Source organism: Gorilla gorilla, chromosome 4 (assembly GCF_029281585.2).
Source record: "Gorilla gorilla gorilla isolate KB3781 chromosome 4, NHGRI_mGorGor1-v2.1_pri, whole genome shotgun sequence".
NCBI classification, from domain to species: domain Eukaryota; kingdom Metazoa; phylum Chordata; class Mammalia; order Primates; family Hominidae; genus Gorilla; species Gorilla gorilla.
In genome coordinates this window covers 54,929,178-54,946,471 of record NC_073228.2, presented here as the reverse complement: position 1 = coordinate 54,946,471, position 17,294 = coordinate 54,929,178, and the positions used below count along the sequence as shown (strand labels likewise).

The window sequence follows — 17,294 nt, the reverse complement described above, 5'->3', positions numbered from 1 at the left end:
AAATAAATATAAAGAGAGAACCAATTATGAAGGTAGAAGTTCTTGGGGTGAGGGGAAGAATTTTAAAATACAAAATTAACTACCTACTTCTTCAAGAAGAAAAATATCAGGGAGTACTGAAAAAGAACAATTGCAGAAAGGAAGAGAAATTAACGTGAACAGCAACCAAAAACCTTCTAAGAATGTATCAACACTCCAGTGGAAAATAAATACCCACCCTGATGACACCTTGATCTTGGACCCATGGCCTCCAGTACTGTGAGACAGTAACATTCTGTTGCTGAAGGTGCCCAGTCTGTGGTACTGTAAAACAGCCCTAGGAAACTAACACAGCCTGTTAGCCCACAGATGGTGGAGAGAAGGAATGCTCAGTGGAGCTCCAGGCTTACTGTCTACAGCTCCCAAAGTGTGCTACGGGACCCCTGGATGGGTGTAGGTATGCAAGATAATTTTGGGTGGTGCAGGGTGAATAATTTCAAATGACATAAAAATGTGTTTCTCCTACTGGGTAAATCAGGGGTCCCCACCTGTTAGGAACCAGGCAACACAGCAGGAGGTGAGCAGCCAGCCAGGGAGCAAAGCTTCATCTGTAGAAACAGCCGCTCCCAATCCCTCGCATTACGGCATGAGCTCTGCCACCTGTCAGATGAGTGGTGCCGTTCCATTCTCATAGAACCCAACTGTGAACTGAGCATGCCAGGGATCTAGATTGCGTGCTCCTTATGAGAACCTAGTGCCTGATGATCTCTGACTGTCTCCCATCACCCCCAAGTGGGACCACGTAATTACAGGAAAACAAGCTCAGGGCTCCCACTGATTCTGTTATGGTGAGTTGTGTAATTATTTCATTATATATTACAGTGAAATAATCATAGAAATAAAGCACACAATAAATGTAATGGGCTCGAATCATCTCTGCATCATCCCTTCCCCTTCTCCCAGGTCCATGGAAGAGTTGTCTTCAAGAAAACTGCTCTCTGGTGCCAAAAAGTTTGGGGACCGCTGGTGTAAATGTTTCTAAGAATAGTTAAGCAACTTAAGCTTCACATGCTACGAAGAATACAGCTTTACATGCTAATAAAAATAGGTGCAAATGAAAACACTCTTTCTGTGGTCCAGGGAATCTTAACCATTCTATCAGAAAGACTTGCAGCTTGGAGCTGCAGCTGCCCTCCCACATCCTGTCCACTGTAAAGCCCTGCAACACACACATACATGCACACACACATGCACGCACACATGCACATACATACACATGCATATACTTGCACACACACATGCACACACACATGCACACACACATGCACACAGATGCACATACATAAATACATTCACATGTATATACCTGCACACACACACATGCACACACATACACATGCATATTCCTGCAAACACACACACACACACACGCTGTGCTTCATGCCCTCACTAGGGTGGCCTGGGAGGAAATGCGTGGTTTTAGGAGAAATGAAGACAACTCAGGCCCCTCATTCTCCTGGTGTTTGCACAAGTGCCTTCTCTGCAGACCATGCTTCAGTCTCTTTCTTGGTTCTCCCTCTTACTGAAAGAGAGAAGCAGAGGCCCGGCACATACTTGGCTGCTTAGGGCTCAAGCCAAGTTCGCAAGCTTCCTGGGGAGCCTAGTGAGACGAAGGCACTGCAGAGCCTCCCCAAAAGAGTTGTCAGCTTTTCATGGATCCTTGAGCCCAGGAAGGCGATAGGTGAGACATCACAGTTCATCAGAAGACACAAGCAAACTCCGGCGAGAAAGGGCAACGGTCAAAGATTTTATTCTCTCGGAAAAGGGTTCTCGGGCTGTAAGCAGCAGGCAGAAGACTTTATTGCACGCGTAGTTAGGTGATGGCGACCTACGGTTTTCACTGGGGACTGGGATCGAGAGTGACCCGACCTCCTACTCATGCTCGTCTCTCCCTGTCTCTCTCTTTGCCTTTTGTGTCTCTCTGCCTGTCTCTCTCGCTCCTTTTCCTCTCAGCCTCCTCTGTCTCTCTCCTTATCTCTCATCCTCTCTCTCTCTATCTCACTCCCTTCTCCCCATCTCTCTTTCTCTCTCCTTCTTTTCCACTTCTCTCACCCTCCTCATCTCTCTGCCTGCCACTGTTCAGGCTCCTGGGGCCCCACGTGGATGGGCGGACACAGGACTCCTAGGTTACCTTTCATAGCGCAAGCAGAGGGCTGCAGGACCTTGGTCCCCACCTCCCAGCATCCTCAAAATGAGGGGTGTGGGGTGTGCCGTGCTCTCCTGAGTGGGCGCCCCACACTCCAGGAAGCAGAAACTGCAGGTCACAGCTGGTTCGAGTGGTGCCCACGGGGCTGCCAGCTTCCATCGTGTGATCTGCTGAGGCCAAAGCAGAGGACAGCAGCCCAGGCCCATCTCTGCAGCAGGGTGGGGGTAGGGGTGGGCTTGGGGGTGGGGATGGGGATGGGAGCTGCCAATGCAAACTGGCCCCTGGCTGGTTTCCTACCCTGCACCCTGCCATGCAAGTCCTCTTCTCCTACCCCTACCCCTACCCCTGTCTGCCCCACCTCCACCCCTAGGCTGCCCCACACCCAGGCTCCAGAAGTCTCCCAGGATCCAGGAACTAAGGGCAGCCACTGGGTTCCATAGCCCCCAGTCCATGAGTCAACCACCCCTCTGCATGCTGACAAACCTTGGCTCTCATGCCCCACCCCAAGCCAAGCACACAGCCCTGTCCCCCCACCAGCATTATTACTGCCTCCTGATTTTGGCCCTGACAGCCCTGCTTCCTGGTAACCTTGCCTCCTCCCACCCTGCTCCAGGCAAGCCCAAAGGCCAGGCCCTCCACCCATCCTTCCTGGGGGTCACTCTACTATCTCCTTGCCCAGATGTCTTAACCTGGCTTTACCAAGATAGAATAAATAACAGGGATGAGGCCCCGGACTCCGCCAGGAAGATGTGCCAAAATACCCTCCATTTAGAAGTGGGAAGAGTGATGGGGCCTATGGATGACTGCAGGATTGTCACCCAAGCAGCAAGAAGGGCAAGGAGCCTGGTTTCCTGCCCTTACCCGGGGAGGATGTGGCCAGGGCTCCAAAAGGCCCTGGAGAGGGGTGGGCAGGAGAGCAGATCCACCCTTCTCTTGAGGAAGCAGCCACCATCCCCAGGAAGAGCAGATGGGGGCACACAGGCAGAGTCCCCACGTGCTGTAGAGCAGGGCCAGCAGAACTGTACTCAGCCTCAGCCCCAGGGGAGCTGCAAGATAGACTGAGACCCTCACAGGTTGGGCTCTGTGTCCCCACCCAAATCTCATCTGGAATTGTAATCCTCCTATGTCAAGGGAGGAACCTGGTGGGAGGGGATGGGATCTGGGGACAGTTTCCCCCCTGCTGCTCCCCTGATAGTGAGGGAGTTCTCAGGAGAGCTGATGGTTTGAAAGTGTGGCACTTCCTGCTTCTCCGCTCACTCCCTCCTGCCGCCTTGTGGAGAAGGTGCCTGCTTCCCCTTCGCCTTCTGCCATGACTGTAAGTTCCCTGAACTGGGAGTCGATTAAACCTCTTTCCTTTATGAATTACCTAGGCTCAAGTATTTCTTTATAGCAGTGTGAAAACAAACTAATACCCCTTCCCTGAGGCGCCTTCTCCTTAGGCAACCCGCTGCCCCCATGCTCCTCCTCTGCCCCCTGTTCTTTCTTGTCCTCTCATGAGGCCCAAGTGATAAACAGGGCCAGCCCCAGCCCCAGCCCCAGCCCCAGCCCCAGCCCCATCCTACTGCAGGCCTGTGTGGCTGCTGGAGAGGCCGTGTTCCTTTCCTCTCCCCGAGCCTGCCTGATATGCTTTCTGGATCCTGGAGGAAACTGACCCCCTATTCTCATACTGGTGCAACATCTTCCAACACCTCAAAGCTGTACCATTTGAGCCAGTCTTTTCTCTTATCTCCACTTGCTAGGGCTGTCATTAGGACAGTCCTAGAGGGTAGTGCCAATGGATGAATGGATGGATGGACAGTAGTCCAGGGATGATGTCCCTATCTGTCCTGAACCGGGCCCTTCCTCCAATGAGAAGCCTTCCTGAGTGAGTATATACAGTCATCCCTTGGTATCCATGGAGGACTAGTTCTAGGGTCCCCGGGAATGCCAAAATCCATGGATCCTCAAGTCTCTGATATAACATGGCCTAGTATTTACGTATAAGCTATGCGCATCCTCCCGTATACGTTAGACCGTTACTAGATTATTCATGATATGTAATACAATGCAGATGCTGCATAAATGGTCGTGATACTGTATTCTTTAGGGAATGATGACAAGAACAAAGTCTGCACATGTTCAATACAAACATAACCGTCCAATTTATTTTCTGAATATTTTCCATCTGCTGTTGCTGAATCTACAGATGCAGAGCTCCTGGATACAAGAGCCAAGTGTGCTTTGAGAGTAGGGTGGGTGAGGTTGCTAATGAGTAGAGGGGAGCAGGTGTTGATCAGGAGGGCCCTGCACTGGGGCATCTGGACGTCCTGCCTCAGGACTTGAGACTCCAGTTGGATGGCACAGGTAGACTCAGCCCAGGTCAAAGCCGTCCCCTTGAAGTTTCATTTTATCCCAAGCTCTTTCTGGCCCCTGGAATTTGGCATCCCCTAGGCCCTGCGTGGAAGGACAGATGAACCAGGTTTTAGTTAACATGTCTAGAAGAGTGAGCCCCTCCTGTGTGCCCAGCACTTTCACCACAGGATCCTCTAGCTAGAATATCCAAGGGTCATGGAGAGAAATACTCAGTTAAAATATCAGAAATGAAAAAGTGATACCATTAGAGACACTAAAAAGACCATTAGGTAATAGTATTAGCTTTTGTATTCTGAGATCCAACAGCAGCAGTCACTTCCCTCCACCCCTATGTTTATCCCAGGACCACCCTGGGCGGGGAGGGCTGAGGTTAGGGAGCAGCCATGGATGCTCTGATGCTGGCCCTGGGCCTCGGGGGTGACAGTGATGAGGAACTGGGTGCACACGTGAGTGGGGCAGCCGGGCCTGGCCAGAGAAGCAGCACACGCGTGCACAGACATGTTTACCCACATACATGTGTGCACGCACATGCACAAACACATTGCAGGCAGGCATGTTGACGCCTCAGGCAGCGGAGGACCCTGACTCTGGGCGCTGCTGACCCGGACAAGGCCCCATTGTGATGCGTGCCATGACCTCAGAATGTCACTGGTGCTTAGCACCTATCCGCTCTCTGGCCTGCCTCAGTGTTCTACAGCAGTTACACACAGGCAGTGGTATCTGTGAGCAGCTCTGTGGACTCAAAGGTTTTTTTCCTGAGAGGCATGACCCAGGCCAGCTGATTCATCAGAATCAGGTGAGCGTGACCTGCTCTCTTCCCTCCAGGCGGACTTGGGGACAGTGGCTACGGTGCGGGCCGTGTTGGCCTCTGTGGGGCAGCTACCGAGGAGGGTCATCCCTGAGCACTCACCAGGCGCCCGTTCTACACTGCCCGTGTAGACGATTGGCTCTTTCGTCTCCATGGTGGCTTCGTAGAGTGGGTGCTGTTCCCAAATGTCCCCATTCGACAGATGAGACGTCTGGGGTCAGAGAGGCAGTAACTGGCCTGGGAATCCGGACATGACCCTGAGTTTTGCTCTCAGCCCTGCCGTGTGCTGTGCTGGAATTCAGGCCTGAACCCTGTGACCTCCCTGCCCTAGATCCCAAATCTGCCCAGGTTTCCGATCCCGATGGGGCAGAGCTTGGTCCTGGCAGAGCCACTGCTATAGAGCCACTGGTATAGATCCACTGGCATAGATCCACTGACGGTCCTCAGAACACCTCTGTGCCCTAAGCTGGGTCCTGACGGTCGCTGTGGGCCCCACTGAACACACATGGTCCCTTGTCTGGGGGAGCCTGCTGCCCTTGGGCAGCTGTGGAAAATGAAGGAGCCCTGGAGGGCTGGCTGAGGGGAGACTATCTTCCCTTGTGTTCAAAGGGGTCCGGGCACTAGGGTTCTCCCCAGGTATTTCTTGCTCTGCGTGGTCCTCTTGAGGCCTCGCCCTCCTTTTGCCTCGAGTATTCCCAGGAGGGACGGTCCATCCAGGTGTTCTCCAGGACCAAGGACCCACTGTTCTTCCTCAGTGACCCAGGAAAATGAAGCCTCCTCCTGTTGGGACGGCTCAGAATGGTGGACTCCACAGTCCCTCCACGAGAGACATGGTTTCCATGCGTACAATAGATCTTTCTCATCCCCCAAACCGAACACCCTCCTGCTCAACAGGCGTTATTCCTAAAGTGGCTTCACTGTTCAGACTGAAGAGCCACAGTAGCCAAAGTGATGAGCGGAGTAGAACCGAGCAGTCGGGAGAGATCTTGTTCCCTGTAGGAAACTGGGCATCTCTGAGGCCCTGAGCATCCCAGGAGGCCGATTGCACAGAGACCTCTGGTCGCTGACCTCAGTCTGCCTCCACATCCCTGGAATAGCCCATCATGGGCCCTTCACCCTTGGCAGGTGGAAACCATTCAACCTGCTGGGGCCGGTGTGTCCCCATTTCATGGCATTGGGGGACAACAGGATTCTGTCTAGGTCCCACTGTACTCAAGTCCTTGGGAAGATGCCCACCCCTGCTTGGGACTTGAGACTCCAGAGACTCGAGCAGCTGTGGGCCACTGGGTCTGGCCCCTTTTTACCTGGGGGCGGCGGTGGAATGGGGGTTACGCAGCCAGCCAGCATCTGGGAGCCCGGCGAGAGCGGTTCAGGTGTTCTCCGAAGCCGCCGCGTACAGTGTAACCTTTAGACAATTTTGTCTCACAGGATGGACGTGGTAGAGGTCGCGGGTAGTTGCTGGGCACAAGAGCGAGAGGACATCATTATGGAATACGAAAAGGTACAAGTCGGTCTGCTTCTTGGAGGGAGGCCTCTTCCAGTGTGCCCTGGTCAAAGGGTCCTGGGCTCCCTAGGAGCACAGGGCAGGGACGGGTGGCCAATGCCCCCAGGCCCTTGCACCCTTTACCTTGGACCCCTCACCAAGGCTCCCTCTGGGCTACAGGGACACCGAGCTGGGCTGTCAGAGGACAACGGGCCTAAGGCTTTTGGAGGCTACAACAACGTCGATCATTTGGGGATTGTACAGTGAGTCCTCTGCACTCCCCTCACCCCTAAAGCACCTGTCTCAGCTCAGGGATGGGTTTGCTTTTAGAAAGGCCTTTCTGATGCAGGACATGTCTCACCAGGTCGGGTCAACCTCCTTTCCAGGGACAGAACTCCTCCCTGACTCCCCTGCAGGTCCAGCCCGAGGTTGTTGTTAGGCCAGAGGTGTGGGGCCCATCTAGGGAGCCGGTGGGAATGGAGACTGGGCTAGGTCAGGCCCCTGGGCGCTCAGCAGTTCTGTCGGCAAGTGAGCACAAGAGGAGCGGGGCAGCCTGAGGGTCTGGCCCTGTCTACTTGGAGACAACCCCGGTGAGATGCAAGGGTTATGGCCACAGGGTGAGGGGACGCCTGGCCCAGCTTCAGGGCTGTTGTCCAGCAGGTCTCTGAGGGCCCACCTGCCCCTGTTCTCCCCCATTCCCCTAGAGCTACAGCCCTCACTGTCCTGTGAGGGGAAAAGGCATGGTGATAATGGGGGCTGTAGCCCTAGGAGAATGGGGGAGAAGATGGGCAGGGCCCCGTTCTGGGCATCTCACGGTGAGGCCAGGGAGGCAGCAGGGCTTGCGGCTAAAGACCTGGGTCTGGTGCTGGGAAGGGATCTGGGGCCGGGCAAGAGGAGCCCAGCCAGGAGCCCATCCCTCAGGGATCACAGGATAGAGAGACAGAGGATCCCTGGGGAGGTAGGGTGGGAGGGAGCTGATGAGCCGTGCCACTTCTGAAATGGAGGGTGTGTGGCTCGGGTGCAGGGAGAGGCAGGTGGATGCTGGGAGGTCAGAACCTGCAAGGGCCTTGGGGCTGTCAAGTGGGGTGGGCCTCTGGTGCACCCAGAGTACACTGGGCAGGTCTCAGGGCAGGCTCCCTTGACCCTGGCGGGGTGATGTGGTCACTCCCTGAGGGAGTCCTGTCAGGGCCCGGTCGCCCACCCTGGGCGGCCCCCATCCCATCTCAGGGCTAACCTTTCTCAGCTCCAGCAGAAAGCACCACCTCGAGTCCAGGACGGGCAGCCCCATTGGGCAGCCTGACCGCCCCCCACGCCAGGGGCCCCAGTAATCCCGGCCAGGCTGTCCCTACACTCCTTCTTCTCCCAGATCCTGACCCCCTGGGAGTCAGCCCCACAGGAAGGCCCTTGTCCTCCCTTCCCTGTGCCTTCTCCTGGGCTGAGCCCTGAGCTGGAAAGGGACAGAGCCAGTCCTTTCTGGGGGTCGGCACCCAGGCTGGGGCCGCTCCAGGCCCCGTGCAGTTCCTCAGCTCTGCCTGGGTTGCCTTACAGTGAGACGGAGCTGCCTCCTCTGACTGCGCGGGAGGTGAAGGTAAGAGCCTGATGCATGGAGGGGCTGGTCCAGGGACGTAGGGACTGGGCGGGTGGTCAGTGAGGTAGAGGAAGCAGCTGGCCTGAGCGGTGGCTGGTGAGGGCAACACGCTGTCACTGGGAGGGGCAGCAGTCCCTGCTGGACCTGACCCCAGGTTGCTGTTCACTTTGGCAGTTTGATAAAATTCCAAAAGGAGAACCACAGTCCTGGCTTGGGGGTGGCTGCGCGCTTGTGTCAGGACCCCACCTAGAGGCTGGGACCTAAGACTGGTGTGTCTGTGGCCTGAGGATGGTACATCCCGGGGTCCCAAAGCCAGCCCACTGGTGCTCATTTGCTCAAAGGCTCTCAGCCCTTGAGGTCTGCCCTTCCCTGGCTCCTTCCAGCTGGCTCCCACCAGGGCTCCAGAGCCCAATACCCAGCATCCGTGGGTGGCTCTGGGAAGCCTGGCAGCTCCGCTAACTCCAACATGCCTCATTTGACAGCAAATTCGGCGGGAGATCGGCCGAAAGAGCAAGTGGGTGGATATGCTGGGAGCCTGGGAGAAATACAAAAGCAGCAGGAAGGTAATGTGTGGAGGGAGGAAGCACTCTCTGCAGAGACAGGGGACAGGCACCCATGGCTGTGGCCTGGCACCGTCAGCCTCTCAGAGGGTGGGTGGCACACTGTCCTCGCCCAGAGGACTGCAGGCCTGGTCGCCAGATTTCCTGCCTATTCGTGCAAGCGTCACCTTGCTGGGAGGGAATCTGAATCTAGGGCTGGGACTACCCGGAGCTCAAGGCTAGGGATGCCCTGGTGACCTGAAGGAAGGAAAAGGTTCAGATCAGAGTTTCGACTCTGAGTGTCCATCCACTCTTTCAGTCCTGGGAAGGGAGACCCTGTCCCAGCTTGATCTCACCTCTACTGAGGAATCATGGGGCCAAAACCGACAATTTCCAGAATCCCCGGGCTCTGGTCCTCACTGGGGTCACCCCGTGGCCTGTGACACCAGATTGTTTTCTGCCGACAGCTCATAGATCGAGCGTACAAGGGAATGCCCATGAACATCCGGGGCCCGATGTGGTCAGTCCTCCTGAACATTGAGGAAATGAAGTTGAAAAACCCCGGAAGATACCAGGTACGCTCAGCCAGAGCACAACAAACAGGACAGGCCGTGTCAGGGGCCCAGGTCTCCAGCTGGAGGGAACGTCAAGACCACCCTGGGGAGCTGGGGGTGAAGGTCAGATGAACACCCTGGGCACAGACGGTGACACAGTCACCACAGACAAACTCAGCTCTGGTGACCCTCCCTGGCTTCAGTAACAAGCCAAAATGCAGCTTTCTGCAGAAGGAAACCTTCCTTCTGTCCTTCCTTCCCGAAGTGCTGACTGTGGGCTGACTGCCACTGGGGGCAGGGAGTCTTCCATCTGTCCTGAGACTGCTTCCTCCTCTTGGCCCTGCCCTACAGATCATGAAGGAGAAGGGCAAGAGGTCATCTGAGCACATCCAGCGCATCGACCGGGACATCAGCGGGACATTAAGGAAGCATATATTCTTCAAGGATCGATACGGAACCAAGTAAGCCTATGGGAGCCACAGGGTCCCAGCAGAGATGGGGTGAATGAGAGGGATGGGGGCTTCCCCGGAGCAGAAGCCAGGGTCACCCAGGAGGGATGACACAGCTGCCAAGAGCTCTCCCGGCCCAGGGAGCAGCCGGCACCATGAACCGAGCACCTCCCTGGTTCCAAGCCCTGGGCCAGACTGGAACATGTGGGGCCAGAACCCAGGAGGGTCCTGAGGAGATGGAAGGCAGCAAACAAAATCATGCACAATGGTGAAAGGTGCTCTCCCTGACTCATGGGGACCCATGGTAGGACCCACGGGAGGGTGGCAGGATAGAGGGCCCATGAGCCCCCCCAGGCAACAGTGACAGCACCAAATGCTGGGAGAATTAGGGGTCCTGGAAACTCTCATCCAGGTCTGCTGGGAACAGGACGTGGCACAGCCACGTTGGCAGCCAGTTGGGCAGTGGCTCACAAAGCTCGATGGACTTGAACCACACATCCCCAAAGTGTCACAGATATTGAACCCACTGATTTGGAAACTGCCATCCACATGAAACCTGCATGCCAGGTTCACTGCTTGACTCCTCGTCACTCACACACGGAGCCTTCGGGGACGGCCTTCAACACGGGAATGGGGAGAGCAAGGCTGGTCCTCCCTTCAAACGGAAGACCCAGTGAGAAAAGGGAACGAGCCGGTGATGCCCGCACGAACGTGGGTGGATCCTAGATGCATTTTGCTGAGGGACAGAAGCCAGACCCAATAAGCTACCACAGTAGGATTCCCATTCCTAGGCCATTCTGGAAAAGGCCAAACCACAGGGACATAGAAGCAGTCTGGGTGGCCAGGGGCTGACGGATCGGGGAGAGGCTGGGTACATAGGGGCCACCCTGGAGACTTGGAGGATGAAGGAGTCGCCCCAGGAGGGGCTGGCGCGGTGGCCGGGAGACTCTGCACATTGGTTCGGAACCGTGGAGGAACTGTACACCCACAGACTGAACTGGCGTGTGTGCAAACTGAAAAAAAAAGAAAAATCATTCAGAGTGAAAAGGATCAGGCAAGTCACTGTACAACTGGGCTATTTGCATGTCACAGATGTGGATTTTACTGAAACATTTCTTCAAGAGTCTCAGGCCCTGCAGAGCTCACTGCTTATCTGGTGAATCATCTGAACCTGAAATGGGATTTGCTGTTAGGCTTTATAGACAAAGTGAAATTAACAACATCTGCACAAAACAAACCAAAGCCCCCTTTCTCTGTTTCCTAGGCAGCGGGAACTGCTCCACATCCTGCTGGCGTATGAGGAGTATAACCAGGTGAGTATTCCCGGCAGTGAGGTTCCCGGGCCATATTTCCATATTGACAGGAGTGGGTGTCTGGTGGGGGTGTCGTTGCTTCTTTTAAAGTTAGTATTTGTGACCCACCAGGATATAGGAGGTAGGATGTCAGCTCACCGCTGGCATAAAACTCCAAGGAAGGGGGTGGTCTCAAGGGGTCAAGCTGAGACACAAAGGAGTCAGGGCCTGGACTCCTGGTGTCACCTGGGCCTGACCACCACTTCTCAGAACAAGAAATGACGCCCTCCTCCTGGGGCTGCCCCAAAGCCCAGGAGCTTGGCAGCATCGCACACAGGATGGTGCTATCAGCAGACATTTTGGACAAGGTGCTGAAGTGCCTGACGGACTTGGCTCTTGTCATGAAATGAATGCGCATCCTGAGGAAGCCTCTTTTTCAGAGGAAGCCTCTCCAGTCACCTCTGCCCTCTCCAATGACATGAGTCCTCCCAGGTGACCTCAGCTCTCTGAGGTGATGTCCTTCCATGGTGACTCTGGCTCTTGCAGGAGGTGGGCTACTGCAGGGACCTGAGCCACATCGCCGCCTTGTTCCTCCTCTATCTTCCTGAGGAGGATGCATTCTGGGCGCTGGTGCAGCTGCTGGCCAGTGAGAGGCACTCCCTGCAGGGTAAGTGAACAGCTGCCCCGGGGACCTCCTGCAGCCAGACCTGGGGATGGCCACCCTGGCCAGGTGATCACAGCTTTCAGCCAAGGCACCCTCCTTGTGTCGCCAGCTTGTTGGGAGACTTTAGGATGTCTCTGCTGAGGGTCCCACAGGAGTCCACGGCTGACCCCCAAAGCCCAAATCACACGCCTCTCATCCCCATCAGCAGAGGGCATCTCATCCTCCCCGTGGCCACCCTCTGTGTCCTGGAGCCACGCCCTCCGGCTCTGATTGTGTGCAGCTGACTCTCCCCTCCCTGAGAGTCCTCCTGCCCTCCAGCTGCCCGGGCTCCTGCTGCCATCGGTGCCCACGAATGGGCCGACCAAGCCCAGGTGGCAGCATCTCCCCATCCCCTGTTCCCTGGCCCGACCCAACTACCAGGAGGTGACCGGGAAGCCAAGCGCCCACCCAGTTCCGGCCGCCCTGTCGTGGCCTGAAAGTCAGGCTTGCCCTTTTTGCACCCTGGCCCAGGAGGCCTCCAGGGGAACCTCCAGCCAGGCTCCAGGGAATGTTCCCGCCCCACCTCCCCAGGGTAAAGGCCGCATGTTGAGGTCACCAGATGGGAGGGTGGGAGGCCTTGGGGTTTGGGGGCCTCTCCAGCTGCCCAGCTCTTGCAGCTGATGGCTCCACATCTTGGGGGAAGGCTCTGATTTCATGATGGGCTGGGGGCTTCTCAGGATTTCACAGCCCAAATGGCGGGACCGTCCAGGGGCTCCAAGACCAACAGGAGCATGAGGTAGCCACGTCACAACCGAAGACCATGGGGAATCAGGTGAGCTTATGGTCCCCTCAGCTCTTCCCAGAGGCCCTGCCTCCCGTGGGGCTGTAGGAGCAGGGGGGCTGGAGCCCCTCGTGGGGCTGGTGACTGGCTGAGTCCCAGCCAGGGCCTGACCTGGGACGTCGGGTTCTCCATGGGCTGGGAGTTGGTTTCCTTTCCTGCCCTGGAGGAGACAGAGGCACAGGGATGGGGGCCAAGCTCCCGCAGAGCAGGGCAAAGGGCAGTGTGTCCACCGGGAGTGTGGGAAGGTGACAGTGTTGTGGGGAGCTCTGGACACCGCCCAGTGTTCTGCACTAGGGGAAGGGTCTTCAGAGGCCCTGGAAGAGGGAGGTTTTTAGGGCAGCCCAGTGGCCTGAGCACCTCTGTTGCTTCCATCAGGACAAGAAAGATCTACGTGGGCAGCGTTCCCCGTTAGGCTGCCTCATCCGGCTATTGATTGACGGGGTAAGGAGGCATAGGGAGACCCTGGCTCAGGGACCCTCCTTGCCCTGCAGTGCCCTGCTTCCCCAGCCCGGGGGTCTGGCTCACTCCCAGCCCACAGGAGGCTCAGGCGGGTCCCCAAAGGACACACAAGCAAAACCCTCTGCCCAAGAGGGGTCATCCCAGGGCAATGGCTGGGGCTCAGGCCCAGCCTCATGGGCAGACTGGGCCAGGACCCCACTTGAGAGGGCTCAGGGAAGCCTCAAGCCCTGGGCAAGCCCCTCTCTCCAGGAGCCACATCCCCACTCAAATGAGTGCCCCCCATGAGGAGCTTCAAGACCTTGTCTGACCCAGCGTCCTGGAGGGCTCAGGCGACCCTCATGGGGAAGGTCACTGACTCCGGAGACTGAAGCCCCAGTGTGCGCAGCTCGAGCCACCAGCCCCAGCCTGGAAGGACCAGGTTCTTTCACACCTGCTGTCCCCACAGATCTCTCTCGGGCTCACCCTGCGCCTGTGGGACGTGTATCTGGTAGAAGGCGAACAGGCGTTGATGCCGATAACAAGAATCGCCTTTAAGGTTCAGCAGAGTAAGTCTACGTGTGCCCAGCGGGGCCTGGGGAGCCCTGGGGTCAGACCCCGACTGGCCCGAGGGCAGCTTCCTCACACTGTCCTCATGATCCTCTGTTCTGGCCCAGAGGGAGGTCTGGCCAGGTGGGCTGGGCAGGACACTGTGACACCGAGCCCATCCCCCACATGACCCAGATGAAAGTCGAGAGTGTGGTGAGCACTTCCCTGTCCGGATCGCCCCCCAGCCACAGTCTCCTGTGTATATCTGGACGCCTGGGGTGGCCACAAAAGGATCCGGCACCGCCCAGTAGGAGACTGAAGTGGCCACGGGGTATGAGCTGTGACCATTCCCAGGTAACGCCCCTGGCCTGATATCCACCCTGTCCCTAGAGCGCCTCACGAAGACGTCCAGCTGTGGCCTGTGGGAACGTTTTTGCCACCGGTTCGTTGATACCTGGGCCAGGGATGATGACGCCGTGCTCAAGCGTCTTAGGGCCTCTATGAAGAAAGTAACAAGAAAGCAGGGGGACCTGCGACCCCCAGGTGGGCTCCAGTGCCATGTCCCCTCCCATGTCACCCTCTGGGGTAGTCAATAGTAGGGGAGTGCCCGGGACCCGCAACCCTACTACCTGGGCCTTCCTCTTCACCTTTTCTTCCTCCTCTTCCTCCTGGACTCTAAGAAAGTACAGGAGGCCCACCGGTCCTCAGGCCAGGCGCTCAGTGCGTGTATACTGGACATGCTGTGCACGCAGGAGGGGGATGTGGGCAAGACCCTCCAACGAGCCCCCTCCCACTTTCCACGGTGTCTCCCTCTCCCCCTCGCAGGGCCCTCCAAGTTACTACAGGAGCCCAGACCCATTTATGGGAGACCCCGCCCCTCCCTGCAAGCACCCACAGCCTCAGAGAGCAGCAGAGGCCCCTCACTCCTGCACGCTCCTCCAAGGTTGCCAGGACAACAAGCCTTGAGCCAGGGAGACAAGGGAATCAGTGTCCCTGAGCCACAGAGCATTCAGGGAGAGGGCACAGGCGGGACCCCAGCCCCAGAGCCAGAGCCAAGAGTTCAGCCAGAAGTGGGAACGTTGAGTCCTGGCACGGACTGGGCAGCCCAGGAGGGCAGAGGGTGACCCGCATCCGGGCCCAATCACCCACTGCGGAGACAGGTCCCCACGTGAGGTGACAAGGGGCTGGGTGACATCCAAGGCCCCTCCCACCTGAGTTCTGACTGGGGGCCGTATCCCAGGCCCAACAGCCCTGGGACGAAGGTGTGTGGCAGGAAGCCCCCAGCCAGTCTGAACCCTGGGGGCAGTCCCAGGAGCCACCCGCCATGCCACGACAGATTCCCCACGCCAGGCAGCACGCACCCCTCCCTCTGGGATCAGCAGACTACAGGCGTGTCCTCAGTGTCAGTCCACGGGGGCCACACAGAGACCCCGAGGACTCCAGAGACGCAGGCAGGTGGGGCCCAGCCCGGAAAGGCCTGCGTGGGCTCACTGGAGATGCTGACCGCGTCTGTTTTCCTTTCAGCCAAAGCCGAGCAAGGGTCGTCGGCATCCAGGCCTGTGCCGGCTTCACGTGGCGGGAAGACCCTCTGCAAGGGGGACAGGCAGGCCCCTCCAGGCCCACCAGCCCGGTTCCCGCGGCCCATTTGGTCAGCTTCCCCGCCACGGGCACCTCGTTCTTCCACACCCTGTCCTGGTGGGGCTGTCCAGGAAGACACCTACCCTGTGGGCACTCAGGGTGTGCCCAGCCCGGCCCTGGCTCAGGGAGGACCTCAGGGTTCCTGGAGATTCCTGCAGTGGAACTCCATGCCCCGCCTCCCAATGGACCTGGACGTAGAGGGCCCTTGGTTCCGCCATTATGATTTCAGACAGAGCTGCTGGGTCCGTGCCATATCCCAGGAGGACCAGCTGGCCCCCTGCTGGCAGGCTGAACACCCTGCGGAGCGGGTGAGATCGGCTTTCGCTGCACTGAGCCACAACGTGGGCATGGACTTCCCGGCCCTGCAGTGCACCCAGCACTGATTCCAACCAGGGCGCCCCCTTCGGAGCTAGGGACGAACAGCAGTGTGCTCCCACCTCGGGGCCTTGCCTCTGCGGCCTCCACTTGGAAAGTTCTCAGTTCCCTCCAGGCTTCTAGAAGCATCTGGGCCAGGGCTCATGGCTGGATAATTTCCCTAGGCTTAACAACCCAAGCAAGCTTCGCATCTTCGTTTTATTTTTGGTTAAACTTATGAGAGTGTATTAAGACAGAGAGCAGCTCGAGAGACATTCAGAGATGGAACACACCAGACCCCAGATCACAAAGCCAACCATGCCCAGCCCCTCCCAACACCCCCAGCCCCACGACCATCGTTCTGAATTCTGACGACACCGTGAGCCTGCCTTTGTACTTTAAACTCATGGAAGGATAACCACCTTCACGTTTTGAAATAAATGTTTCCTGTTGAAATGATTTTAGATTTTAGACAGAAATATTGAAAAGGCACTATAGTGTCCTCCTATAACTTCCATCCAGCTGCCCCTAATAATGATGTTTTGCAGTCCCATGGCACATAAGAAATTTAGGCCGGGTGTGGTGGCTCACACCTGTAATCCCAGCAATTTGAGAGGTCGAGGTGGGAGGTTCAGGTTCACTTGAGTCTAGAAGTCTGAGACCAGCCTGGGAAACCTAGGTGGACCCGGTCTCTAGAGAAAAGTCAAAGAAATTAGCCAGGCATGGTGGCGTGTGCCTATACTCCCACCTAGTCAGGAGGCTGAGGCAGGATTATTGCTGGAGCCCACGAGATCCAGGAAGCAGTGAGCCATGATTGCACCACTGCACTCCAGCCTGGGTGACGGAGTGAGACTTTATCTCTTAAAAAAATTTAAGAAATTTAATGTGGGTACAATTCTATTAACTCAATAATAATGTGAACTATTATCTAACGTTATGAAGGCTAGAATTATCCCATTTTTGCCTAACTTCTCATACCTGTTCCAAGATCCCACCTTGGACTCACCCTCTGCCTTCAGCTCACGTCTCTTCAGCTTCCTCCACATGGTCCAGCAAACACATACCTGGGCTGAATGGGAGAGCTGGTTGGTCATACATAAAGGTAGACCGGTGGGCAGGGATTTTCAAACTTATACAGTCAATGAGTTTTCCTTGGTGTTCTGGAGAGCACCGTTTGAGAAACGCTTTGACAGTGAATCCAGGCCTCAAGATCCATCCGCTGCTCTAGCTTGAATTTTGCTCAAGCTCAGTGAACACCTGCTCTGCCGGGTGCACGTGAAAGGGGCAAGGATGAGTAAGCTGTAGATAAAGAAGACAGGACGCAGGGGGTCTGTCTAAGCTCTATCCCATGCCTTCAGCACTGAGGGATGAAATCCAACTCTTAGGGAACGGTGGCCACGTGCTGGGCCAGCCCCAGGCTCTCAGGATCTGACAGTGAGTGACGCAGAGCCAGGCCTTGCCCCTGGGGAGCTCTCCAGCATACACCTCCCTCTCCCCTCCCAGCGTCCCGCAAAGCAGGCGTCAACGCCATTGTGAATGCACAGAGGAGGAACCTGACTGTTAGACCTGGGTTTTCCAGGGTTG

The 17,294-nt window shown here is 56.7% G+C and overlaps 1 protein-coding gene and 1 long non-coding RNA gene across 3 annotated transcripts; one reads left to right on the top strand and one right to left on the bottom strand.

Moving 5' to 3' along the window:
• Window positions 1-4,302: 4,302 nt before the first annotated feature.
• On the bottom strand, window positions 4,303-5,134 carry LOC129533807 (uncharacterized). The gene is made up of 2 exons (XR_008680173.2): window positions 5,052-5,134; window positions 4,303-4,618 (listed from the first exon to the last, which is right to left on the bottom strand). It is a non-coding gene; the product is annotated as an uncharacterized lncRNA (long non-coding RNA).
• Window positions 5,135-5,220: 86 nt separating this feature from the next.
• Window positions 5,221-16,169, top strand: LOC129533806 (TBC1 domain family member 3G-like). 2 transcript variants are annotated; one of them, XM_055388408.2, is made up of 15 exons: window positions 5,221-5,333; window positions 6,774-6,846; window positions 7,009-7,091; window positions 8,377-8,416; window positions 8,899-8,979; window positions 9,423-9,530; window positions 9,861-9,970; window positions 11,223-11,271; window positions 11,797-11,917; window positions 12,631-12,725; window positions 13,110-13,175; window positions 13,639-13,738; window positions 14,109-14,261; window positions 15,243-15,681; window positions 15,725-16,169. In XM_055388408.2, the coding sequence occupies exons 2-15, from the start codon at window positions 6,775-6,777 to the stop codon at window positions 15,852-15,854; spliced, it is 1,647 nt and encodes a 548-aa protein (XP_055244383.2). In that variant the 5' UTR covers window positions 5,221-5,333; window position 6,774; the 3' UTR covers window positions 15,855-16,169. The 2 variants fall into 2 exon arrangements, with proteins under 2 accessions (XP_055244383.2, XP_055244382.1); XM_055388407.2 differs by having other exon boundaries at window positions 15,243-16,169.
• Window positions 16,170-17,294: the final 1,125 nt, after the last annotated feature.